This window comes from Hemicordylus capensis, chromosome 5, assembly GCF_027244095.1.
Source record: "Hemicordylus capensis ecotype Gifberg chromosome 5, rHemCap1.1.pri, whole genome shotgun sequence".
Lineage (NCBI taxonomy): Eukaryota > Metazoa > Chordata > Lepidosauria > Squamata > Cordylidae > Hemicordylus > Hemicordylus capensis.
In genome coordinates this window covers 49463458-49490949 of record NC_069661.1, presented here as the reverse complement: position 1 = coordinate 49490949, position 27492 = coordinate 49463458, and the positions used below count along the sequence as shown (strand labels likewise).

The window sequence follows — 27492 nt, the reverse complement described above, 5'->3', positions numbered from 1 at the left end:
GGCAATGGGCACCCCAGCTGAGAGATTGGTGTGAATCCTTTTTCTTAAAGTTCCCCTTCAAATTTCCCAAAATGTGCCTGAACCAAGTGGAGATGATCTACTGAAGAACTGCTGCCATCCAGTGGCAACGAGTTAGTGTAAGCTACCCCTTCCATTTTTACTTGCAAATGGAGATAGCTACCTGTTTGACAATATTTCCTTCTGCTGACACTGTCACATTATAATTTATAATGTAACTTTCACATTATACCAGAGTCTTCTCTTTCTAGGGTGCCTAAAATTAGATAAGATTAAACAAATGTCATGGTAATATACATAGCTATGCTGTCATAGCATCACTGTTTCAAAGTTTAGTTTAACTACTATACAGTATTAATCCAAATGGAGTAGATCTGTTGAGATACAATCTTCCCATTTTAATGCATACAACACTATGGGTCTATTTACATGTAATAGCAATGGTCTGGAAAACCCATGCAAGCCAAAATCTGAAAGTTGGGATGTAATAGCAAACACTTTGAGCAACTCATTGAAAATGGCATGTGCTCAGTGGGAAGGAGTAGAGGGCTCATTTATAGCTTAGCATTGTGCCAAATTGAGTTAGTGGCTGCATTTAGACATACCAAAGCAGTTTGTTGTGATAGCAGAACATGCCAGCTTACAAATCATGATTTGAAGCTACCCTACCAAGCTAGCTTGCATTATATCTGCACTCAAAGTGTAGTTAGAGGCAGCGGCTGCTTCTTGAAGATACAAGTGAATGTTTGAATCAAAGTGTTGGACAGATACAAGGTGGGATGAGTAGACAAGCAGCTGTCCACTATGCTTTGCCTGTTAAATGCTTGGCATTGCAAATGTGTGTGGATTAGCACAAACCACAACTTGCCATGGAAGCGGCCATATACTGAGTCAGATTATTGGTTCATCTAGTTATGTATTATCTACACAGATTGGCGGCAGCTTCTCTAGGCTTGCAGGCAGGAATCTCTCTCGGACCTATCTTAGAGATGCCAGAGAGGGAACTTGGAACTTTCTGCATGCAAATGCAACCAGGGCAGACCTTGTTTAGCAAAGGGGACAAGTCATGCTTGCTACCACAAGACCAGTTCTCCTCCCACATGTTGAATTGAACTTATGCTTCTGACTCAATAAGTCAAAGACATTTAGAACTAGAGTTGCAGCTGTGGTTAAGCTATCCTTCTCCTGTTAGAATAATCTTGGAAAGTTTAAAAAAAACAAGGGCGCTGAAGAGTTTCCACTGCATTTATTTTTTGAAGTGTTTGCAGGGATATTTCATTAGAAAAGTTACAAAAATATAAAATAAAACAATACACACTTTACATATTAGCCGAAAGCAACATAAAATATTTACAGGCACAGACACAAATACTGCAACAGCAGATATGCACTCTTCCCAGTGCCAGAGTTCACAGAACAGTGGACAACATGTACAGTTCACACTCCTTTTATGAGAAGCAACCTGGAAAACTGGTTGACACAGATAGTTACTGGAATCAATTATATGACAAGCAGTTTTGGCACCATTGATCACGCTATTATGAACAACTTTAGCTAAGCAGAATTCTTCATCACTGTAAACTCCAAATAGGAAGGAAGGTGTGAATGTAGGGAGCTCTGCTTCAATGAGTAAAGTAGCCATTTCTCTTCATTACCCACACTATTTATTAATAGTGTCATAGCCACATCAGTGGGGACCAACTGGATTGGTGAACATTACCAGAATGGAAGATAAACAGTGCAACTTCTCTTTGATGTGCTCTGGTAACTTCTCATTTTCTCCATATCTGACAAAACAGTAAAAGTTTCAGATGAATAGAATGAAGAACAAACAAGTGAGAACAGCTGGGAAAGACTTCCACTTCCAGTGAGCTGAATATTTTGTCCCTGTACCAATATTTGCTCCCTCTTAGTCATGGCTGAGAAAATGAGGCAGGCAGGCAGCCTCCAAAAACCCAAGTTAAGAAAATATCTGCATCAGTCTTTAACTAGCTCTGATGCAAATTAAAGTTCCCGTTTAAGCAGAATCCAAATCTCTAGTTTAAAATGATTTTGAAACTAGACCTTTGGTGCACAATCAGAAGAAACTCCTTCCATAAATGAAAGGAAAGGTTCTGCTCTCACAAGGACCCCTTCCATGAGCACAGCTCTCCCATTCATGGAAGGAGTTTTTGCCAATGGTGCATTTCTGTGTCAAGGTCAGGGTATCACTTATGGTCTACCTGCAACAGAACAATCTGGTAGAATCCCCTGAGGCAGGCTAGTAGGCTGTGTTGCAGCAAATGGGGGACGACATGTTTGAATGCTTAGGAAGACAGTTCACAAATGCACATCATCACAAAAGCAGAATAAAGTGGAAACCCAAGATGCATACAATACAATTGGTGTTCTAAATTTCATACACACACAGTTTGATCAGTTGCAAACAAGGTGACTCTTCAAACGATACAGGAAACCTGGATTTGCGTCTGGCTGAATTCACATTTGAGAATTCTACTGAACTCAAGAGTGGAATTTGTTCTGCATATGAAAGACTTGTGAATGCATTAGGAGTCTATAAAACAGTGGAAATCTTAAGCGTGTAAGTATTCCCCCATCATTTCCACAGTTTGGATAGCATACTTGCTTTTAATCTCTCTCTCTCACACACACACACACACACACACACGTATGTTGACTGGGCAAAGTCATTTTTGTGTAGGTTACACTGCTAGGAAAATTCAAGAAATGAAATCCAGGAGGCCCTCTAATATCACGAGTGTATAACGCTTGCAGAAACCAAGTACTGGAGTGTTTGACCTTCTTGAGGTTAGGTTCCTTAGCTAAACAATCCACTCTCATGGCAAGTGTGGGTGGAGCAGCCTGCATGGGGAGAGTGACTGTTAGAGTTTAAACCCCCCTGGGCACCAGCTGAGAAGCACAGGGAGGTGTATAGTTTCAATAGCTGTTCTTCCTGCTTCTCATCTGACAGATTTAAAGAAGCAGCACAAGAGGCGAGAGTGGATGGTGCAGCCTGCACCTTTTGCATGAGTTCTTCAAATCTCCCCACGTGCCAGTGAGAAGCAGGGAGAGTGGCTATTTCAACTGCAAACCAAATGTAGTTGGGAGGGTTAAAAAAACACCCCATTAATAACCAAAACTACCCCCTGCAGTAACTAAATTGGTATATGGGGAGGTGGTCTGTGAATGGGTGGAATCATTGAGGGCCACTTGTATTGTCATCAAATTTATTAATGTGCTTGATCTAATGTAGAACAGTTTGAAATTTGTAGGATTTCCACCTCAAACATTATTCATTAAACTGAATAATGACCATATATGGTAAATTTGAACCTGAGAGATCTCCTGTTTCTCTTCGGCAGGATGATATTTTTGAATGACTGATCTGAATATTGAGTGTTAAAAACCTGTTGAACAGTAACAGTTAAAATCTGCTGGTTATATTTAGAATTTATTCAAAAAAGTGCAAAAAAATAAACCTTTCCCTCAGTATATTGTGGTGTAAAAAGTTGTGCATTCAGCTTATTTAAGAGGCAGGATTGTTCGTGCAGAATTTGGTACCTATAGATTATTCTGGATTTCTTTAATAAACTACCAAAAATTTTTAAATTTTCCCTGACCAAACCATAAAAAATAGAAACATGCCATTTTCACAGGAATGTTCTAGACCTCACCCAAACCATACAAAATTTAAAAACCTGGAAGTCCTGGAAAATTTCATTAATATCCCAGGAAATCTCTCTCATTGGAAAAGCATGGATTAGTTAGAAATAGAGTTTGATTACTGTTCATACAAGCTTTGGCAGTTTTCTCAGATGCTTTTAGATACAGAAAGTCTGGACTTTATGGTAGAGAAGGCATGCAAGCTGTTTTACTAGTATATCTATCTATATATATATAATTCTCCTGGGTGTGCCCAGGAGAAATGCGTCCCGGCAGCCCAGCTGATTGGCTGGGCTGCAGGGGGCGCCTGATTGGCTGGCAGCACACCCAGGAGAACGGCAGTGGCGGCCATGGCCGGGGAGCCAGGCGGGCCCGGCAGCGGAGGCGAGGCTGCGGGCCTGGCCGGGCCCGGCCGCAGCAGCACTCTAGGGCCCAGCGGCGGCGGCGGCACTCTCGGGTCCGGCCGCGGAGGTAAGGCGGCGGGCCCGGCCACAGCACAGGCGGTGGTGGGCCCGGCCGCACTAGAGGCACAGATGCTCTGTGCCCGGGCCCACTAGTATATGTATAGAACTGCATCACTCACTCACTGAAATGAAACTCCCAGACCAAACCACAAAATATAGACACCTGCTGTTTTACAGGTAGGTTCCAGAACTCACCCAGATTCCATGAGAAATCAAGAATCCTAGAAAAATTGATTAATTTGCTAGAAAATGCAGGAAAGCAGATACCTTCTGACAAGGTTTAGCAGTTTTCTTGCATACTGTTCAAGACAAAAAGTCTGGACTTTTACTGAATGATGAAGCAATGAACAAGTTATGTTTTTTCAGTTCACTAAATTTCAATCAGTGTAAAATATTCTCGTTAGGGGATGGGGCCACTCTGGGAAGAGCATCTGCTTGACTGCATGCAGAAGGTTACAAGTTTCCTGCCTGGCTTCTCCAAGATAGGGCTGAGAGAGATTCCTGCCTGCAGCCTTGGAGAAGCCACTGCCAGTCTGTGAAGACAGTACTGAGCTAGATAGACCAATGGTCTGACTTAGTATATGGCAGCTTCCTATGTTCCCTAAAAATCACACAGGAAACTGAAAAACACAAAAAAGCTGGAAATATAAATAGAGTTCTAAACACAAACTCTTCTGGACATAAACTAGTGAATGGAGAGTGCATGGTCATTCTGTAGTACGGGAGGGATGCTTGCAAACTGCAAGTCTACTTTATTAATATAGTATAACTATCTCTCCCCTCACTCACCCTGTTATTTGCTTTGCCACAGTAGAGATTGCCAGTGTATGCACAACTTCTCCAAGAGCAGTAAATCACAAGCTACTGAAACTTGCAGGGCCAATATTAAAAACCTGCAAAAGTAGTTGAAATGCAGGTATATGCCATTTCGATCAGAATGAAAACTCACCTGACTGTGCAACCATCTGGAGATGTATATGTGATTGATGAAACACCAGCTTGAGCTACCAACTGGGATCCATCATTAAACTGAACCCATACTGCTCCACTAGTCAGCTGCCAAAAAACAACACACACACAAAACCCAGTTATAGAATAATTGTGAAATATTAGGAAGGAGTTCATTCACATTTTATATAACTAATAGGTTTATTAGTATGGGTTAACAAGGCATTGTACAGTGGTAACAAGATCTACCCCCACAAAATCTTCTGCAAGCTGTGGAGGCTACCCAGTAGCAACATTGCCACCAGCTAGTTGTTGCAATTACAGTAGGGAAATTGAAATAAGAGTGGAAATGACAATACTTTTTTTAGTCCAGGACTTAGACAAACTTAGGCCTCTGCCAGGGGTGGGGGGGGGACATATTTTATTCATTTGCTTTGCTTATGGGATGCATCCAAACTTATTCACATTTCATTCAACTTCAGCATAAGGTTAATTCTAGCAGGGTTGAAATTGGAAGAAAAATTACATTAAGGTTTTCTAGTAAGAAACATGGAAAGTAGCCAAATATCTAGTGTTGTATTCTTCTACTTCCTGGTTTGCAGCCAGTACTGAGGCAATATAATACCCAGGACACATGGGATAGAGTTGACCTGCACATCACAAACTATATTGTCCGCTCCTTTTTAATTGAATTAAGGCAGTTACTGTATTACTATTCTACTGGCTCTCATTTCCTTCTTTGTCCAAAAGGTTGTAACCTTTATGCTCAGGTAAAGACTTACCTGAGAGGCCCAGCCAACATTCTTTACAAAAACAGACTTCAGCAGTTGAGCTGGGTTTGTAACACATTCATTTTGGTGACCAGAGGAACTCTTGGATTCAGTCAAAGCTGCCGTGAAAGCGGATCCTTCATATGACAACATCTGAAGGTCAACATGAAAACATACAACATTGCTAGTTTGGGGATTAACTACTGCAAGATGTTTCCACATTTCAAAGTTCTGTCTTCCCTCTACATCAAAGTGTGACTTCAGACTGGGGTTTAAACCTTAGGTAAAATATCCAACAGCCCAACATCTTTGGCTCTATTCTACACCCCTGCTAACTTGGCAAAGAGGAACCTTTTAACGTGGTGATTCTCTTTAACGTGGTGATTAGCAGGGGGAGAGTAACTGGCCCTGTCCACCCCTAGCACAGTACCTCCAGTGACTGTTGCTGGTGTCTATCTTATGTTTCTTTTTAGATTGTGAGCCCTTTGGGGACAGGGTTCCATCTTATTTATGTATTATTTCTCTGTGTAAACCGCCCTGAGCCATTTTTGGAAGGGCGGTATAGAAATTGAATAAAATAATAAATAATGATAATGATTATTATTATTAAGCTTAAGAATCACAACTTGAAAAAAGAAACAGAGGGTTTAATACTGGCTGCACAAGAACAGGCACTAAGAACAAATGCAATAAGAGCTAAAGTGGAAAATGAAACAGTGGACCTCCTAATCAGCTGTTGTAAAAAGATCACACAGACCCAATACAAACAAAGGCATGACATGGTAGCAGGGATGATACACTGGAACATCTGCAAAAAATACAAGCTACCTGTAGCCAAAGATTGGTGGCACCATAAGATTGAAAAAGTGGTAGAAAATGAAGATGCAAAGATATTATGGGACTTCCGACTACAGACAGACAAACATCTGCCACACAATACACCAGATATAACTGTAGTCGAGAAGAAAGAAAAACAAGTGAAAATAATCGACATAGCAATACCAGGGGATAGCAGAATAGAAGAAAAAGAAATAGAAAAAAATCACCAAATACAAATATCTACAAATTGAAATTGAAAGGCTGTGGCAGAAAAAGACCAAAATAATCCCAGTGGTAACTGGCGCCCTAGGAGCAATTCCAAAACAACTTGAAGAGCACCTCAACGCCATAGGGGCCACAGAAATCACCATCAGCCAATTACAAAAAGCAACTTTACTGGGAACAGCCTATATTCTGCAACGATATCTATAACAGTAACAACATTGATAATAAAATTCAGCCATCCCAGGTCCTTGGGAAGGACTCGATGTCTGGATAAAACAAACCAGTCAACAACACCTGTCTGTGTAAACAACAACAATATTCTCTGTCTCTCTTTTTGTTTTTAAAAGAAGAGTTGACAGATTGAGTTTACATTTGCAGCATACTTTTTAATAATTGAAATAAAGCTTATTTAAATACCTGTTTACTTACAGATGAATTAATATCAGGTGCTTGACTTGGAGATATGCATCTTGCAGCAGTATTGCTCTTCGCTGAGGCTATATCCTCCAAAGAAGGGCTTCCGCTTGGAGCCTTTGGAGACTCTGGGTTTCCTGGTTTCCTATGTAGTAGCCATTATCAGAAGAGGTAAGGATATAAGAAAGGCACAAATTAAAAATTTCACTTGGTAAAGAGAAATGTTTTGGGGATCGTGCTTAAGAGGAAGAGACTTCACTAACCTCCCAACAATAATGGGGAAGAATGGAACACTTTCACTTTTTTCTTCTGCCAAAATAGCAGATTCCAACGCAAGGCAAATACGATGCCCCTATGTTTAGACAAAAAAGTTTATATTTAAAAAACACACCATGCTGGTCTCTTCAAAAGGAATTTACTCTGAGAATGAAGAGGGAGATCTCTATAGAATATTGTGAGACATTCTACTAAATCAGGGGAGGCAACATGTGCCTCTCCAGATATTGCTGAATTGTAAATCCCATCAGCACCAGTCACAATTTATTACAGCTATGGATGATGGAAGTTGTAGTTCAGCAACATCTGGAGAGGCATACCTTGCCTATACCTGTACTAAATTGAAAGAAAAGCACTGTTTAGTCAGCTTCTAACTGTATGAACTTGATCAGTGTGCATCAGAAAAGATGAATCAGTATATTTTCTTCATTGCTGATTAGCTGTTATTTCATAAAGCTTCAGTCAAAGTCATAAATGAGACAAATAAATAAATAAATAAATAATAGAGTCTGCTAATTCTTCAATTTGAAAGGAATTATTTTGTGAACCACAACATGTTTTGGAATGCTTTCCCTAGAAAGACCCATCTGCCTTCATCATAGCTTCCCTTCTGGTGAGCAGCAAAAATTTGGCTTATTCAGCAGGCATTTGGGCAGGGTGAAATGTATTTTTAATTCTGTTCCACCAGTATCTAGGAATTTTGTATTTTTTGCTCTGTGTGGGCTTTTGTTCACTGGGTGGGTGTGGGTAAGGGTAACTGAAACATAAGATTAAAAATTGAGGTACAAATTTATTTACCTCATTTGCATGATCCACATATACTTGAATGTCCTTGAATCCAGTTTCATTTTCTTCTTTCAGAGTGTAAGCTTTCCCAGACTTTTCTATTACTCGAATTATGCCTGCTGTCTTGTGAATTTTTGCCCCTAGAAAAACCCAATTTTTTATTCAAGTATGCAAGTAGTTGTCAAGCATATATATTTATTTAGTTAGTTTATTTGTAAACCTCCCCAAACCCATGTCTGAGTGGTTTACAACAAACATAAAACAAACAGAAATTTAAAATATTAAAACAGTTTAAAACCACAACTCTAGTTAAAAACCTTGTGTGAATAAATGTGTCTTAGGAGTCTTTTTAAAAGCTGTAAGAAATGGGGAGGCTGTTATTTTAGCAGGGAACCCATTCCAAAGCCTCAGGGCATCAACAAAGAAGAACCATCCCTGAAAAGCCACCAAATGAACTGGTACCAACTTTTCTGGATGATCTCAATGGGTGGTGGGGGCTCATAATGAAAAATACCATTCTCTTATATACAAAGTTATCTCAATCCATCAAACAGAAAGCTAGCAAAAAAAAAATAAAGGTACTTTACAAAACATCCCTCCAACACCAATAAAATAGTTATGGACACAAGACAGATTATGCCAAGTATGAAACACTACCATTAATATAAAGTAGACATGAGCCAAGATAATAGTGCCAACATTAATAAATATTAAGGCTGAACTAATAAAAATCTAAATTTGTGTAACAATGTAGCTTCTTGCAAGTTCCTGTTGTATGCACTCAATGTGTTTTATTTCAAATCTAGATTATTAGACAGTTTAGATGTGCAATATGGCAAGTTAGTTGACAAGATTTCCTAAAATATTAGGACTATTCACATTTTATTAACCAAATACTCTTAATTTTAAAAAATCATAACAGTTCACTATTCTTGAAATACACATTAATGGCTGAAGCACAATGTACAGATGTACAGAACAGCTTAAGGTTACATACCATCATAAAAACAAATTTCCACATCTGCAGGAGAAGAGTTTTCCATCAACATGCACTTGGCATATCTTGTATAGAAAGTGACTTTGGGAGTTTTGGATCTTACCAACTTCACAAATTTGGCAGCATACAGATACTTTTTCCAGTACTTCTCTAAAAGAAGAAAATATCACATAGTTGTTATAGTTAAAGTGACTATAACAGGCTTATTACTCTTGTTTAGTTTCTGCTCACCACAAGTAATGGCAACTGTAGATTTATTCTGCCTCCTAAATGTATTTTGAAGCTCATCAATAAGATGTTGCCAGCCTCCTTCCCCACCTCCCAATATGCACAGAGTTTCCAGCTGACACATTTTACTTCTGTCAGTTTGATCACTTTAGGAATGTATAAAGACACATGAGACACAGTTTCAAACTCCTTTGTATGCAAGAATTCTTGTACACGTAAGGTGGGCTTTACCCACGTGTTCAAGAGGAGGGGAGTGTACAATCCATTAAGTGCTGCCCCCTCAAAGCCTTGTTTAATTCGGTGCACATTTCTCTCTTTAAGCAAAAGGAAGGGCAGCTTTACACATTATAGTCCCCATTTCAAAAATCTTTGATATGACTATTGCTCTACACAGCAGCCACAATACGTGAGGCCACGTGCCATGTGGCTTGCTCACTGCCAGGCATTTGTGCTGGTGTCCAGTAGTATGTGGAAAGTGTATACCATAAGAGCAATCTATGCAGCAAGCCGTTTGCATGTTATGGAGCAGTCGCTAAACAGAGGCTGTTCAAACAGCTTCCACATGAGGGCTGTAACTTATGAAGTCATTCTCAGAAAAAGCTCATTTTATAACAGGGCTGTACAGCTTTTACCATTCCGCAGATATTTATTTATTTATTGAATTTATATACTGCCTAATATCAAAATCTCTAAGCAGTTTACAGGATTAAAACATAAAATTTAACACATTTAAAGTACGTAAGATAAAATAGATAAAAACACATTAAAATCTGGTATCAATTGAAGGCCTGGGAATATTGAACTACAAGTCCCATCATCCCTGACTACTGGCCATGATGGCTAATGGGAATTATAGTCCAAACACAGCTGGAAGGTCAAAGCTGTGCAGCCCTATTTTATACAAAACCCCTCAATGATTTGATTGGATTAAGCAATATTATTTAATTAATGACCGTGCTTTTCACACAAATTCATATATTTCTGCAAAGAGCGATGTAGGTTAGAGATATAGTATGCAGTTTGCAAGTTTGAATATTAAAAACAGGGCCTCCAACAAGTACAGGTTAAGCAATCTGCTTACATCAAATTCCAGAATCTGAATATTTTAGTTCAAGTCTACTGTTTTCCACATAGCCAAATACCACATTAAAAATGATTACAAAAATAAAGTAAGTAAAGATCTAGTACAGCATTATAAATTCATATATTATAAGAGAAAGATAACTTTAGACAATAAGACACGTACATTTTCCCCTCACCAGCAGCATACTCTAAGATATTACAAACATGCAGAAGGTTTTAGTCACACACAGAATGAAAGGCCAGGGTTTTGACAATCCCCAATCAATTTTGGCTTTGTATTGCTTTGAGCATCACACCTCTAGTGCCAGATCAGACACTGCATTTGAATCCCCCTTCATTTTCAGAAGTGGTTTACTACACAGCATCAAAGGCTGGCTGGGAAACAGAAGCCAAGAGCCCCCTTGAGTCTGTGGAACTAGTTACATTGCTCTTTGGAGCGCTACCATGGTTTCTAACTAAGCCCAGAGAAATGCACCTTACCTGGTAAATTGTCAAAACTGTACACATTTAAATCTTCAGGAGGTGGTGGTGGTTTTTCCTTAAGAGGGAAGCCTCTTCCTTCATTGGGATGGTAAACTGTGACCTTAACACACAGAAAACAACAAGCTCATAGCCAAGAGTTATTCTTTGCTAGAAAGTAACCTCTGATTATTATGTAATACAGGAATGCAGCAGTTTTAGTAATAAGTATCCAGTTTCTGAAAAACAACAGTTTGCTATCCTCATTAAGGTTATCTATAGCTTTCACTGGTACAGGTATCTGATGGGTTTTTAAGTGACTGAACTGAAAGTCACATTAAGTGGCGCAGTGGCGAAATGCTTGACTAACAAGTAGAAGGTTGCCGGTTTGAATCCCTACAGCTACTATATTGGGCAGCAGCAACATAGGAAGATGCTGAAAGGCATCATCTCATACTGTGTGGGAGGAGGCAATGGCAAACCCCTCCTGTATACTGCCAAAGAAAAGCCACAGGACTCTGTGGGCGCCAGGAGTTGAAATTGTGTGACGGCACACTTTACGTACTATAGTGATTAGTCATATCAGATGCATTTCAATTATTTAATGAAATGCCAGAAAAAAGAACTGTAACTCATGATTAAGCTTGCTGCATATACTGAACATTTAATTTAAAAAAACTAGGAGTCAGCTGTCACCTTAGGTTAACCAGTTTATTATTGCATGAGCTTTTGTAGTTAAGACTTTCCTTCATCAGATGCATGTTTTTATTTCAGTGCAACAACTCACAGGAATACATGCTCAGCTCTATACATCCTAGGAATATTATTAAAAACTGAGAGCATGTTATTTTACTATTAGCATTTGAGTTAGAATAAATGATCGGTGTAAAATTTGAGATAAACTCACCCCACTTCCATCACAAGATATCCTTAGAACTTCTTTTACAAGCTCTTGGGAATGGCATTCTTTTAGAAATTCCATACACACTTCTCCTGTATCTAGAATACTTACCTAGAATGTATATTGAAAAGAAAACACCATCTAAATATTTCCAGCAAAAGCACTCTATGTACAGACCTCCCACTGCTCCATATTTAAGCAAACATTAAAAAATGAACCAAAATACTGCCATGCATTAAAGAACCTGTTTTGGTGCTCTTAGTAAGTGTCATAAGCCTGAACAGATCACATATTATTTTCAGCATGAAAGAGCTATTAGCCTGGTGTGGCTTTGAGTCAGCCAATCAGGATGTTCCAACTACTAGGAAAAAAGAGAGATTAAGAGGAAAGAATAGGGGAGGGTCAAGGGAAAAACAATACTATGAAAGGGAAACCAAAAGTGGGAAATAAAAGTGGAAGCCAAGCTACAGCAGCAATAGCAGAAGAAGAGAGACCTGAGAGAGTTAAAAATTAAGAGTTGACAAGAAACCCTTTAGGTTCCAATGCAATTACTGGACTTGAAACCGGGAAATTTTACTTATTACCTAATAATATATACAAAAGATACAAAGTTGGTAAGATATTTTTTAGCACTCTTGTTACTTAAACTAGAATAGGTTCTTGTCAAAAGTTTGCATACTTCCCAACAGAAGGTATTCTCTTATTTTCTCTTGCACAGTTTTCTTGAACTCTGTATCAAACTAGACTAAGAATTTTGCACACTGTTATCACTGATATTTAATTTTTAGAGGGGCTGATCTTATCAGGCATTGTTCAAGCAAGGTTGGATAAAGGTTTGGGCACCAGAATCCATAACACACCGCAGTACAACCACAACCTTATTGCCAATGCAGAAGTAGCCCTCAGCACTCTTGCTTCCATGGTTGTCTGTCTTTGTCACAGCACAGGCATGCTATAGGAGGCTAGTTACAACCGGCTGGGGCAGAGTCCCTTCTGCTCCTCTTGTAAGAAACCTTTTGAGGGCTGATGGCGGGGGTGGGCAGGCAATTAGGCAATAACTGACCAGATCTGCCTTACTTTCCAAGAACAAGAATTCACTTTCACTGCAGTAGGGCAAGACACTAAAACAAGTGTCAAATACAGCTAAAACAAGTGCAAAAGACTGGGCTATTAGTAGAGGTGTGTTCAGTGCTACAATTCTTGCCATCTGTTTATGAAGCTAGAAGGGGTTGAATATCTTGGGCTCGACTGCTAAGTAGAGATTATCAACCATGCACATTAATTTACACTGAAAGACTCTGGAGGTACTTTAAAATGTCAAAGAGCTATTTTTTAAAAAAACAGAGTTTGGGTGTCATCGTCCCCCGCCCATAACGATCAGCTATTGTTTTGAAATACAATATAGTACATACCACTGCATTTTTTGTTTTCTGTCTAATCGGTTTTAGTCTATGAGCGGTCAGAGGAGAGACAACACTGCGCAGCACAGGTTTTGGCTGTCCATATTGTGGCTCTTTGCCCCTGATTTTTCTGTTTTCAGAAACTGCACAGAGATCAAATGCAGATGCTGGCACAGTCTTTTCAGCTTTGTACAGAGGTCCAGTGATGTATTTCCTCGTAGCCAGAGGCTCCAGAGCTGGTGCTGTCGACTGTGCACAGTCAGGAGAACTTTTGCCTTTTAAGCCATTCCACGCATTTTTCAGTGTATCTTGAGGCACATTGACATGGAATGGGAAGTCTCCATTTGCATTCCTAATTCTGCCATGACATGAAGGCTCCTGTACCCGAGCTGTAGCAGCAAAAATATCGTTCAGTGGTTTTAAAAACAAACATACATCAAAGGATTCTTATCACCTCTAAGAAAAGAAAAAAGTTTTATTCTAAGGATACATGACTAGTCAAGACTTTGCTAATAAGTCATTGTAGTCTATTTTTAAAATGTACTCCCAAATTGCAAGTGTTTTCTGAGCTTCCAAGTGAAATAAACCACCTGACCAAGATTGCATTTATTATTAAATATTTGATATACCATGTGCTGCATCACAAAACCTATTTTTATGAATAATTAGTTTCAAAGCAATTTTAATAGCAACGGATTCCTAACATATTTACAGAAAAGGATTTCTCCATGGTTTAAAATGCATCACCTAACATATGTCATGTGCAGTCACTACTGACTGTTTTTTACAAAGTCTAGCTGCACTGGAAGAGATGAAACGTGATGTTATGGGTTCTTGTTTTCAAAACAGACAGATGGATTGGGAGTGGTAAAATAAAGTGCCGTTTTGAGTGGTCAAAATGGCACCACCACTTCTGTCCAGGTAAAGTGAATGGATTATCACATCCACCTTCTGCCAAAGTACAGAAGCAATTAAACTTAAGCATTAAGAGGATAATCATCGGATAATTCCAATAATCCCAACTGTATGTCCTATATTTTAAATTCCCCAGGGTGTTCCTGGTAATCCAACACAAGAGGAAATGTCTGAGAAAATTTAAGTAGTCCTTTGAGAAGTTACAGCTTCATTCTATGCTCTGTCGGTACATGATGTAATATGATGCAGGGGAAGGGCAGCTCCTCCTTCCCTTCTGCTCCTGTTATTTATCATTCCACCCTCCCGTCTGCAGCAATGCTAATGATCATCTGCCATTTTAATCCTTTATATCTGCACACAGATAGTTCAGCTGTTTAAAGAATGACATCTTACTGTTTTCAGAAAAGTGAATTTAATTTGCAAATAGAAAAATTGGTCTCTTTTTAATGTTACTTTCTGAACTAGAATTCCAAATACATAAACACAGCACTAAGAATAGAGAGCATACCATTCTACTCCAAAACTTTGTCTCCACAGTATCATTTAGGAGCATATTCAAGAGATTTACTTTAAAATGCATACCTCAGCAGGATTCATTTCGAACACAGAATCTTTATATATTTTTATGCTATAAGAGGAATTCTATCACCCTCACCACAATGATCCAAAAAACACCTTCTTTACTTTCTCCCATGTAAAGGAATGATCAGGACTCAGGAAATCCACTAGTTTACATCCCTGACAAATGAAAAATGATACCTCACGAGTGAAAAAAATCCTGACAAGTAATGTACCAACTAAGCTCAGGAAAACATCTGACAAGTAAAATATTTTTTCTCTGGCTTGTGAAATGAGCCAAAATTTCTTGACCCCTGTAAATGATTGTCCTACACTGTAGTGAAAAGGGTTGTACTTATTACGTCCACTAGGTCTGTGCACTGGACAATTCAATTCAAATGAATCTGTAGTTAAGTGCTTATCTTCAAGTGTAGAAATGCATAATTCATTCATTCATCACATTTATATACTGCCCAAACTTTCGTCTCTGTGCGGTTGGCTTTCTAATGGAAGAGAAGGGAAACGTTTCTTAGGATTACATAAGCCAAACCAACTTCCAGATACAACTTCATCATCTTCTAATGTAGTTATCAACTTTTCTCAGGACTGTTTCACAGATCACAATCAAGATGCTTCTATAAAATTTCTTATGTATGATCATAAAAATAGAACGTATTAATGCAATGCATGCATGTATACAGGTACACCTGTCTGGTAGCTGAGGTTGGCTACAGCTCCATAACTAAACATTTGGTAGCAAATGTAGGTTTGCCATGTTACATATAATGTGGCCCACAGAGAAACATGGTAAAGTTGCGGGGTTCTGCAACACTGAGGTTAGGCTGATATTACCATGTCTCCTTCACAGAAGGATAAGTCCCAAATGAACATGCCAGAAATATGACCTTCTCTCAGATACTTGCTTCTTCATGGTCACCCTACAATCCATATCACTTTTTGCCATCTAAGATAACCTTCTCTCAACATGGAATCCTTTCAAAATTCAGGTTTTCTACCTATACCATTGCCCTTGGATTAGGGCTGTCAGTTCCCCTATAGGCCTTGCTTAGAAAAATGGTCTGTTTTAGAAGGATTTGATTTCTCCCAATACTCAGCAGATAATTTTAAAAAATCAGATAAACTCATACCATCTAATTGCATATTTCCAAGCCACTGCTGCATTGTTTCCGCTTGAGACATTGGTTCTAATAAACCAGCACTGGGCTTCACTGGACAGAGATAATTGGAACTAGAAACAAAGAAGCATTTATAAGTTCTCTACATAAAAACAACTTATTAATGCTAAAACAGAGTACATTTGCTTCATGAAGCAGATAACATCCTACTACCATGTAATACAAGAAGAGGTTTATTTCAACTATAAAGAGAATCCTAATTGCTAATGAAAAAATACAAATTTTTGACAACTTGGGGAAAGTTTCAGTTTCCCTAGAGCCAAATTTTATTTTTATGTTCTAAGAAACATAATGGTAAATAATGCTATCTATCTATCTATCTATCTATCTATCTACTGGACGAAATTTCTAGCAACAGCTATATGTAGCTTACATGGACAAGAAATAGCAGCCCTAATACATCCTGTGAAATATAGAGTACTTATCTGGATCTTCTGAAAGCAGGTACCCCTTGTTAACTATGTGGCAAATACTCAATACCAAAACACAGACCAAACTCAGGCTTTATGAAAGAATGAATGCAGCGTAAAATGCTCCATACTCAGAAGTTCCCTTTTCCAGTTCTCTCCCCTAACATAAGAGCTTCATGGCAGACCGATGCCTTTTACCATTATATACTATGGAATCTGATTTTATAAAGCACACAAAAAACACAGCTACAAAGAAACTGATTCTTACTAGATTTGATCTGTAACAGCTGGAGAAGTGTTTTTTTCCATTGAGCCTGAACTACTGGGAAGCTTTTCCTTGTACACAGTAGGAATATCACCATGGTTGTTTGCAGGTGAAAAGTCCTTCATGGTTTCTATCAGTCCTCCTCTGGGTTTTGAGAGAACTTCTATGGAATGACATCTCTCCATATTAGTTGATGTTCCTTGACTCTGACTGTGGGATGTGTCTGATCTTTCAGTAGAGTGTGCTCTCCTGAGATAACGTGAATGTGGTCTTTCTTCAATCAGCTGCATTGCCCTTCCCCTACCAGTACTGTTGGTTTCTTTTGATGGTAGTCCCCAGCTGTTATACAAACTGCTTCCACTCCCAGATGAGACTTCACTGTCATTCTTATTCTTAGGAATTAAGGTCATTTTGTTGGGGAGTGGCTGGCCCACTAAAAGTCTTTTCTTTTCCTTTAAGTAGCCACTAGTACTAACATTGGAAGAGGTGGTAAAAGCTGTAGATATAGTGGCATTTCCACTGTCCATTGAGTCCTCTACAGTTCCCAAATCTTTACTTCTTGCTGAGCTACACTTGGACATAAAAGGGTGATCCAATACAGAAGAAAGACTTAAACGATCTGCTGGGTTTTTCCGAAGTAACTGATGAATAAGGTCTTGAGCTTCTCCTGACAAAAATGCAGGTGTTTCATAATCTGCCAGCATCACTTTGTTCAGGGTATTTTTTACTGTATCGGTATCAAAAGGTGGCTTTCCAGCCAGAAGAGTAAAGAACATACATCCCAAAGACCACACATCAGACTCGAGTCCATGGGCACTTCTTGTGGCTATTTCTGGAGAAATGTAATTAGGAGTCCCACACATTGTGTAATGCTTTTCATGAGGCATTCTCAGTTGAGTTGCTAGTCCAAAGTCAGCAATCTTGATGTTCAGATTATTGGTGAGTAAAAGGTTAGAGAGTGTAAGGTCCCGGTGCAATATTCCATGGGAATGAAGATATAACATCCCTGTAATAATCTGACGCATGAAGTCCCGAACTGTATGAACAACAACAAAAAAGGGCTTTAAAGAACATGTTTAGGTTTGCACATTGCTGCTATTATGTCTTTGAACTTGCTCAGATCTGTTTTTATTTATTTACAGGAGAACCTAGTTAATCACAGACTCGACATCCGTGGTTTCATATATCCACGGTCATAAGAACGTAACAGCAGTCCTGCTGGATCAGACCCAAGGCCCGTCTTGTCCAGCATCCTGTTTCACACAGTGGCCCACCAGATGCCACTGGGAGCCTACAGGCAGGAGTTGAGGGCAAGCCCTCTCTCTTGCTGTTACTCCCCTGCAACTGGTATTCAGAGGCATCCTGCCTCTGAGGCTGGAGATGGCCTATAGCCTTCAGACTAGTAGCCGTTGATAGACCTCTCCTCCATAAAGTTATCCAAACCCCTCTTAAAGCCATCCAGGCTGTTGGCTGTCACCACATCTTGTGGCAGAGAATTCCACAAGTTGATTATGCATTGTGTGAAAAAGTACTTCCATTTTTAGGTCCTAAATTTCCTGGCAATCAATTTCATGAGATGACCCCTGGTTCTAGTGTTATGTGAGAGGGAGAAAAATTTCTCTCTATCCACTTTCTCCATACCATGCATGATTTTATAGACCTCTATCATGTCTTCCCACAGTTGTCTTTTTTCTAGACTGTAATAGACACCCAACCTTAGCATACACGAAGGAAAAAAGACAGACTCACGTATCTGCGAGTCGGCCACCGATATAGTTGTAAACGGCAATCCGGCAAGGGTTCCCCTTTACAAGTAAAATGTTTGGGTTGGAGAAGGGTGAGGGGAAAGAAGGCAGCAGTTTACATTTAAAAAATAGCTGTGGATGGTGGTGGAGGTGGTGGGATTGTGGCAGAGGCAGTGCATTTTACCTTTGAAAATCGCCGCAGAGGCGGCAGCAACAGCAGGGATCAGATAGATCCAGTGGGCACATTTTGTCTTTTTAAATCACCATGGAGGCGGCTGAGCAGCAGGGATCGTGGTGGATGCAGCAACAGAGACTCCTTCTTCCTCCAAGCCTCTCTTCTAACTGACCATGGATGCCAGTCTGGAGCCCATTTCAAGCCTCTCTAACTGGTTCCAGACCAGCATCCACGGTCAGTTAGAAGAGAGGCTTGGAGGGAGGAGGAGTCCCTGTTGCTGCATCCGCTAGGATCCTTGCTGCTCAGCCACCTCCGCAGCGATTTAAAAAAGCAAAATGTGTCCACTGGATCTATCCAAACCTAGCTGTTGCTGCCACTTCTGTGGCAATTTCCAAAGGTAAAATGTGCCACCTCCACCAGCGATAATTTTTAGATTTTCACCTGATTTTTGGCAAATTTGGGGCCAATTTCTTTAAACACAACAAGACATACCCCATTTTTGGCCCACCCACCCCACCCTTAGGAACCTAACCCTCACGGTTCCATGGCCCCAATAACCGGTTATTCAGGTTTTCAGTATCCGTGGCACTAGCCAGGAATGGAACCCCCATGAATACCAAGGTTTTCCTGTATTGTATTTCTGTGCTGCCCCATATAAAATCTGAGCAGTTTACAATTAAAACTCAACAATTAAAACCTAAAATCATATAAAACAAATTAATCAATAAAACTTTAACACATTATAAACTGAAAGCCTGATAAAATAGGCATGCTTTCAAAAGTTGCTTTTAAAAAGCCAGAGATAGGGAGGTTCTGATTTCACTTGTGAGTGTGTTCCAGAGTCCTGGGGCAACTCCAGAGAAGGCCCAGTTGGATGATCAAATAAACTGGTGGTAACTGCAACCAGACCTTTCCAGTATTCCCTTTAAGGCATGCGCATGTGCACACACCCACATGTTTTCTGATGTCCACTCAGTTAATTTTAGATCCTGCTCAGGTTGAATTAGGAAGGTCCCACTCTGAATGCACGTGCACACATCCTGCCTTGATACTACCACCCAGAACAAAACTCATTCCTCACACAGATGAAAAAAATTTAGCAAGAACACTGGACCCTCCCTATCTTAATAGGTGGCAGGGCTCATGAAAAAGGTGCTCTTTTAAATACCCTGGGCCCAAGCCATTCAGGACTTTATAGCCCTTTGTATTTTGCCTGAAAACTAATTGGCAGCCATTACTCCTTTTAAAATAGAAGTAATGTGGTCTCTTCAGGTAGCCCCGAAGAGCTGCCTGCTTGATTCTGCACCAGTTGCAGTTTCCAGACTATGTACAAAGGCAGCCCAATGAAGAGCATTGTCAAGCCTGGATGTTACCAGCATATATACCACTGTTTTAATGTCATTTATCTCAAGAAATGCATGTAGCTGGCTTATCAGCCAAAGCTGATAAAAAGCACTCCAGGCCACTGTCTCATCCTGAGATTTCAGGGAAATGTTGGGTCCAGAAGTATACTACAAAAAAAAGGGGGGGTGCAGGATTCCACCTTGTATGTCCAAGGCACTGAGCGGGTCTAGAGTAGGGATGTGCATGGAACTTCTGTGGCAATGCTGACTGGGGTGCAGGGAGGGACTCCGCAGTCCCGCGCACCCACTTTTTATGAGAGCACCGGCAGGTGAAAAGTGACAGGGGAGGTAGGCAGCACCTCCCCTGCCCCTTAAAGAACCCACCCTCCTCCGCCTGTGTTCCCTCTAACAGGGATTCCCAGATGTTCTTGACTACAACCCCCAATACACCCCAGCCAGAGGCCATTGCAGCTGGGGTTGCTGGTAGTTGTAGTGAACAACATCTGGGAATCCCTGTTAGAGGGAACACTGACCCCTGCCCTCCGAATCGGCTCAAATGCAGGTCCACAGAACCGGTTCGCCATTCCTAGAATGGAACACCATGTACATCCCTAGTCTAGAGCAGTTCTTTAGATTTCAAACTATAGTATATCCTTCTTGCACAGTCAGAAAGGCTGATGTGTGTCAATGTACTCATTTAAAACTTACCTTGTTCTTCAGTGAAAGGGTTTTTTCTGTTCTTTAAGTATCTACTCATTTCTCCATTATGACACATCTCTAATATCAGGTATACATAGTTGCTATCTTCAAAGTAGTTATACAGCTAAAATAGAAAAATGGATGTTAAAAATACATTACAGCTTATATGCAATCAGTGTATATTAGGGATGTGCACGGAACCAGGTGCGGGAGGCTCGAAGGTGGGAGGGGTTGCCACTTTAAGGGCAGCGGAGGGTGCTCTTCCCCCTTCCGCTGCTCTTCCCCCACCGGCACTCAGTTTTTTGAAAGTCCATGGGGTGGCAGCGTACCTCCCTGCCGCCCCGTTTACCGGAACTGAGCAGAAGGTGTGCCTGCACACACACGGTGGGAGCACGCAAGACGTGCACATGCCTGCACCAGATACTTCAGTGGGGGAAGAGTGGTGGGAAGGGTAAGTGCACCCTCCCCTGCCCTTAAAGCGGCACCCCCTGCCATTGAACTGGCAGAACAACCTGCTGTTCCAACTGGTTCAGAAGCCCATAAAGGGCCTCCGAACCAGTTTGTGCACATCCCTAGTGTATATGTCCTTAATTTTAAAATCTTACCTCAAGTATAGAAGGATGTTTTAGCTGACAATGTATCTTCACTTCATTTTGAACTCTCTGCACCATTCCAACTTTGTGCATAGCCTTTTTGTCAATCTAAAAAGAGATCAGGACACACACACACTGATTGTACTCATGAATCTCCTACATACAATTGCAGATAATTGAAATGCAAGGAAGGAGTATAAAATTAAATTGTATGAGGGTTGAGAACAACAGCCAACATCCAGACTTCCATAACAATGTTTCACATATGTAGTGAAGGAGGGGCAATTTTCACTAATCCCTCTCTTCCCTTTACAGTCCTGTGTTTCCCAAAAAAATGTCCCTGAGAACTGTGGGACCCTCAGGAGCATATTTTTGGAAGGCACAGGCAGCTACAGAGGGAAGGGGGAGGGACTGATCACATCCATATATGCAGAGCAGTTTGCAGGACCAAGTTCTTCCAATGTGAACTCTTCGAAGCTATGACCAGTTATGAGTTTGTACATTTAAGTATTGGGAGGACACTATAGAGCAGTCTTTGCAATCTGAAATTTATATTGGAAGAAAACCTACAGGAAATCAACACTGTTGAAATGCAAGGGAAAGGTATGGGCATGAAAGACAACATTTATTAGCTCTTTGGGCAGGATAAAGTATGGCTAAATCTCCTCCCTTTCTCCCTATTAGTTTTGTATCCCATATTCCACCTTGCCTACTAGTTCCAAAGTTGTTCAGGTAGCTGGTCTAATGGCCACTTACCATTTTGATGGCTACTTCTAGGCCTGTTTTCAGGGACACTGCTCTGTAGACTCCAGCAAAGGAGCCTTTACCCAGCAGATTTCCCACCTTGAAATCCTGAGAGAGAGGAGAGAGAGAGAGAGAGAGAGAGAGAGAGAGAGAGAGAGAGAGAGAGAAGTTAGTGCTGTTACAGTCTCCTCACTCTCTACCTGCATAGGCAGATATCAGCCACTGAAGTAGTGGGGCAGGTTTCCCTATTGATGGGCTGTCTAGCATTTAACAGATTTAAAATACTACATATAAACATTTCCCACAATGTAGATGTTTGTTGAAGATATGAGAAAATCCTACATGCCACTTTTTTTCTTGTGATTTAAACATTGACCAAAGTTACCTTGATTTAAACCAATCCACCCTGCTTCGAGACAGAAATGTCATGAGTGGTTTTGACAGACAGTTACCTTACCAGGCCCTCTTGAGATATATTAAAATGTGGGATGGGAAAAGTGCTTCTATTTAACATTGCAAGGGGGAAAGAGGAAGATGAAACCTGAAGGAGAGAGCTGGCTCTTCCCACCCACCCCAGAAGCTGTTTTAAAAATGTATCCTGTTAGTATATTGCTGGCTATTTCTCTCTCTCTCTCTCTCTCTCTCTCTCTCTCTCTCTCTCTCACACACACACACACACACACACACACACACACACACACACACACACACACTCTCTCTTACTTTCCAACTGTCCCCTCATCTCCCTCACATTTTCACAACCACTTTTCATTTTTGTTTCCTCAAGACTGCCAGTCAATAATTCCTCAGATCCTGGTTCCATTATCCATGGACTATTTCGAAGTCAGCTCCACCTATCTCCCCACCACCCACCCACTGGGAGAGAAATATATTGCAAAAAGTGAGGAAGAAAGCAGCAGATACAAGAGAGGCATTTCTAAGTTGCCTGCTCAGTCCTTGCCGGCTCACACAGTTCCCGATTTGTCACCAACCATACTGTCTCCGACATGCTTCAGCTTTATCCGCTGCACAGTATTTCCCTGCCCTTTCTCCTGTCTCCTAAGCTTCACCGGCCCACATTTTGCATAAAGAGAGAGAGAGAGAGAGAGAGAGAGAAGTCTTTCAAGCACTGAGGGCAAGCTACAGGTTTTTAGCTTCAACCACGACTTCTGGGCATGCTCAGTTCTGCGAGGCATGGGGCGCTCTCCAGCAGGGAATATAACGCCGCTGCAGCGGTCGAGGCTTTACCTGAATGGAGTTTTCCCAAGGCAAGCACTGGGACATGCCGGCGGAGGCTGCGCCGTCGCCCGGCCCGGGAGAGAGCAGGAGGCTGAGAAGCCACTGCGGCATCCTGCCAGGGACTGACACCTACTGAGCAGCCCTCAGCACGACGCTTGCAGACGGCCAACCTTGCCGCCCTTTCTCCCGCTCCCGGGGGAGACGCGGCTTCTGTCCCCCGCTGCCATGGCAGCAGCCAAGCAAGCTCTCTGGGGGGACGCTCAGCTGGAGCCGCCCCCAAAGATTCTCTCGCGCGCGGGGCAAAGCGCGCTCTTGCCGCCACCAAAGCTTCAAGTGGAAACTCACCTACTTGGGAGTAAGCCCCATTGGGCACCGCGAGATTTACTTCCGAGGAAACCTGCATGGGGGCGCTGTGTATGTCTCAACGCCTTTTGACCAAACTCTGGAGGAACACTGACGAACTATAAGAACCAAAGCTTATCGTAGCAACCTAAGCCGATACCTTCATTTCAACATACATTTTCATAGACTAGAGTGCATTTATGAAATGGACTGTACGCTGAAGTGCGTATGTTAATCTTTAAAATTCTCAGTAGCCTGCGTTGCTTTTGCTGTAACCAACTAAACACAGCTAAACTTCTGGAAATTGAAACTATGGCAACAATTTAGTTTTCCCCAACAAAGCAGCTGTCTAAACACACTTAGAACAGTTACTTTGAAAACTTGTCCAAACTCAAGCATTTCCAGGAGTGTTAGGATCTCTTGTCTGAGAATGAGTTTTAGTGGTGGATTTTTAGTGAAAACAGATACTATGAATGTTTCCATTTTATAAGGAGTTGTATGTAAGACATATCCAAGATTTAGGGATGGGGTTGGCTAGAACATGTGAATTAATGCAGTAGGCAGAAATCAATAAAAAAAATTCTTCAGTTTTTTACTCGTCACCCATTCTTACCAGCATGATCAACAATTCTTTCAGAGTTTGCTGTCACCAGTAGTGCATACTTCTTGACAATAATTATCTTAAGTTCACAGTGAGAAAACACACACACACACTTACTTTCAGTGGGCACGTTAGAGCCACATAACTACTTCCCAAGTCAAAGGGTCCAGAAAGCAGTGGAGACATCTCAAGTCACCGTACATTTTCAAGGCTCTATTTTGTAACCTGGGTATCTTTAAGCTCCAGAAGTAGATTTACTTCTGAAGAACACAGCCAAAGTTAGTCCTTTCTTCAGTATTCAACACCTTGGGCACACACTCTCTGCTTCCACTGCATGGCTGCTAGAATTCTAGCCACATTGGCTATTGGCACAAGTGCAAGTGACAATAAAGTCATCAATGATTTTAAAACTCTACTTTGTTAATGACAGTGAAATGTCAACATTTCTACTGTAGTTCCTGATGCTGATCTCTCTCAACATTAATTTCCATCATCAACATCATTCAGAACTTCAGACAAGTTGACATGCACATATACAAGAGTCTCAAAAGCTTTCCTTCTCTCTTCCAATATAATAGCTCATTGGACGTCAAGTTAATAGAAAACGCATATACAACTACTAAAAAGTCTATAAGAACATAAGAACAGCCCTGCTGGATCAGGCCCATAGCCTATCTAGTCCAGCATCCAGTTTCCCACAGTGGCCCACAGATGCCTTTGAGAAGCCCACAGGCAAGAGGTGAGGGCATGCCCTCTCTCCTGCTGTTGCTCCCCTGCAACTGGTATTTAGAGGCATCCTGCCTCTGCGGTTGGAGGTGGTCTATAGCCACCAGACTAGTAGCCACTGATAGACCAATCTTCCATGAATTTGTCTATACCATTTCGTAACAAAGTTTCCTAATTCACTGAGGATGTCTCCCTACCTCAGAGCCTTCATGATCAATGCATCCAACTTTGCAATATGTAAATTCAATTTTTTCTTATGTTTAGTGTAAATAATGGTTTTGCCTGAAATGCTAAGCTTATTTCAGCCAAAATAAGCCTTTGGTTCCCAACCTGGGGGCCTCCAGATGTTGCTGAACTACAATTCCCATCATCCCCAGCCACAATAAATGGTAGCTGGGGCTGATGGCAGTTGTAGTTCAGCAACATCTGGAGGCCTCCAGGCTGGGAATCACTGCTCTGAAACTTAAGACCACTGATAAAGTGTTCAATCTATTTTGTGGAACAAGCTTTCAAAAAATCATTCATTTCAGAACAGAATAGAATACTTGCCACAATTTAGTTTACACACTTTTCAAAACTGGTTCCTATTAACTACTTGCAGCTTGATCCTATGCATGTTTACTCAAAAGTAAGGCCAGTGGTACTTATTCTCTACTAAGCAGCCTTACTAGATAGTAAATTCCAGTGAATTTAGTGGGACTTACTTCTGAGTAAATATGCATAGGATTGGGCTGCTAATCTTTCATTTATCCTTTTAATCACAAAATCAAGGTAGTAAATCTCCAATAAATATATAGATTTAGTAAGTCTCTACTAAATTTCCTCTTCAATGCAAGCTTAAGGGAGCAGTCTCATAACGTCCTGTTAATCTGGGAAATAAGATGGGGGTTTGTTTGGAATGCTCCAACCTCAGTATGACAACCTCAGACCTTGAATGTAAACAAAACCTCCAGAGTCTTCCCCAGGAAAATTGTATCAGGGATGAGACTTCATACCATGCAATAGTTAGTCTCCATCAAATTGTATTATTAATAATACAGTATACCACTTTTCAACAACAACAACAAGAGCTCTCAAAGCAATTTACATTTTTAATAATTGAGATAATAGGGTTGAGAGAGTTTCAAGATTAGACACAAGGGAGAGAATAGCTCACCTTTGGTCCTGCTAATTAGCTGGTAGCTAATCCAGAATAGCTACCAGCCCCTGGTTCTATACTCACAATTTCTAACATAGATTAGAATCCCCACTTCATCTACACAGGTACGTATTTGAAAACAGTGGCAAGCATCCCGATTGTCAGATGTTACTGGCAAAGCTCCCCTGCCTTTAAAACCTGCACAAGTAGAAATTCAGCTGGTAAAGGTTTCAGTGAGATGAAAATGCAGGCTTACAAAAAGCTTCTTCAGCTGAATTTCTGTTTCTCATGCGGCCCTTCAACGCACTTAAGTCATGGGGAGGGAGCTAGCCACATCGTTGAAGTTCCTTAAGGGATAGTGCATTCGGGTTTGTTTATGTTTTTATTGTTTGTTTTAGAGTACAAGATTGAGTTTTCAGACGTTCTGAGCCTGCAATCGTACTATGCACGATTTACTTGAGAGTAAGCCTCACTGACCAGTGGAGTAAAAATGCGTAGGATGCGCAAGAGGATTTCACTGCAGCCAGCTCGGCTTTACAGTGGCAAAGAGGCACCTTTTAACGTGGTGATTCTTTGTATTTAGCAGGGGGACAATAACTGGCCCAATCCACCCTCAGCACAGCATTCCTCCAGTGACTGTTGCTGGTGTCCATCTTATGTTTCTTTTTAGACTGTGAGCCCTTTGGGGACAGGGAGCCATCTTATTTATTTGTTATTTCTCTGTGTAAACCGCCCTGAGCCATTTTTGAAAGGGCAGTATAGAAATCGAATAAATAATAAACAACACACAGGAGGAGCGGGATTTCCTCTTCCGAGGGGGAAGGCTAGAAAAACCACCTCAACCTACGCAAGGGACACGGAGAGGCCAAGTCTATTGTGTGGATTATTGATGGGCGGGGCAGCTCCAAATAAGCCGCACGGCTCACCTGTCAGACAGGCTGGACGGGGCCAATAGAAGTAGCAGCAAGTCCTGTTACCCCCGACTGAGAAATGGTTGGACCCTGCCTCCCCCTCAAACCGCGAATGGTTCAACCCCCGGAGTGTAAGGCCCATTCCCGTACCTCAATCCTCTCGCCAATACAGGTCGCCATGGCGGCGACGGAGCCCCTCGCTCCTCCGCGCCACTCCGTAGCTCGATTGGTGCTACCTCATGGTCATCTATATCCTTGCTCAGTCTCCCGCCAAGGCGGGCGATCTCCGGGTCTCTCCCTCCCCGCTAAGGGGGTCGGGGAGAAATCCCCTCCTTCGGAGGATCCATTTTGAAAAATCGCGCCGTTGAAGCTTCGCCGGAGGAAGGCTGCGTCTGACGTCATCGCGTCATGCTTTCCACTCCGCCCCGTTTCGGCTCTCGA

The 27492-nt window shown here is 41.2% G+C and overlaps 1 protein-coding gene across 3 annotated transcripts; it reads right to left on the bottom strand.

Moving 5' to 3' along the window:
* Positions 1 to 1245: 1245 nt before the first annotated feature.
* On the bottom strand, positions 1246 to 27453 carry PLK4 (polo like kinase 4). Of its 3 annotated transcripts, none has more exons than XM_053258018.1 (16): positions 27202 to 27453; positions 22107 to 22202; positions 21363 to 21458; positions 20767 to 20881; positions 16799 to 17831; positions 16073 to 16173; positions 13464 to 13840; positions 12058 to 12162; positions 11172 to 11274; positions 9381 to 9530; positions 8396 to 8523; positions 7585 to 7673; positions 7325 to 7466; positions 5876 to 6016; positions 5095 to 5201; positions 1246 to 1805 (listed from the first exon to the last, which is right to left on the bottom strand). In XM_053258018.1, the coding sequence occupies exons 1-16, from the start codon at positions 27229 to 27231 to the stop codon at positions 1706 to 1708; spliced, it is 2913 nt and encodes a 970-aa protein (XP_053113993.1). In that variant the 5' UTR covers positions 27232 to 27453; the 3' UTR covers positions 1246 to 1705. The 3 variants fall into 3 exon arrangements, with proteins under 3 accessions (XP_053113993.1, XP_053113991.1, XP_053113992.1); XM_053258016.1 differs by lacking the exon at positions 27202 to 27453 and adding an exon at positions 23343 to 23548; XM_053258017.1 differs by lacking the exon at positions 27202 to 27453 and adding an exon at positions 23343 to 23546 and having other exon boundaries at positions 7337 to 7466.
* Between the last annotated feature and the right edge of the window lie 39 nt (positions 27454 to 27492).

What these genes read in the sequence shown, in the direction of transcription:
- PLK4 (XM_053258016.1), bottom strand. Translation starts at nt 23,444, where the DNA reads ATGCCGCAGTGGCTTCTCAGCCTCCTGCTCTCTCCCGGGCCGGGCGAC. An exon ending in CTTGGGAAAACTCCATTCAG is followed by an intron (nt 22,203 to 23,342) that starts GTAAAGCCTCGA and finishes CCTCTCTCTCAG; the next exon opens with GATTTCAAGGTGGGAAATCT. An exon ending in TGGAAATATGCAATTAGATG is followed by an intron (nt 13,841 to 16,072) that starts GTATGAGTTTAT and finishes TTGCTGCTACAG; the next exon opens with CTCGGGTACAGGAGCCTTCA.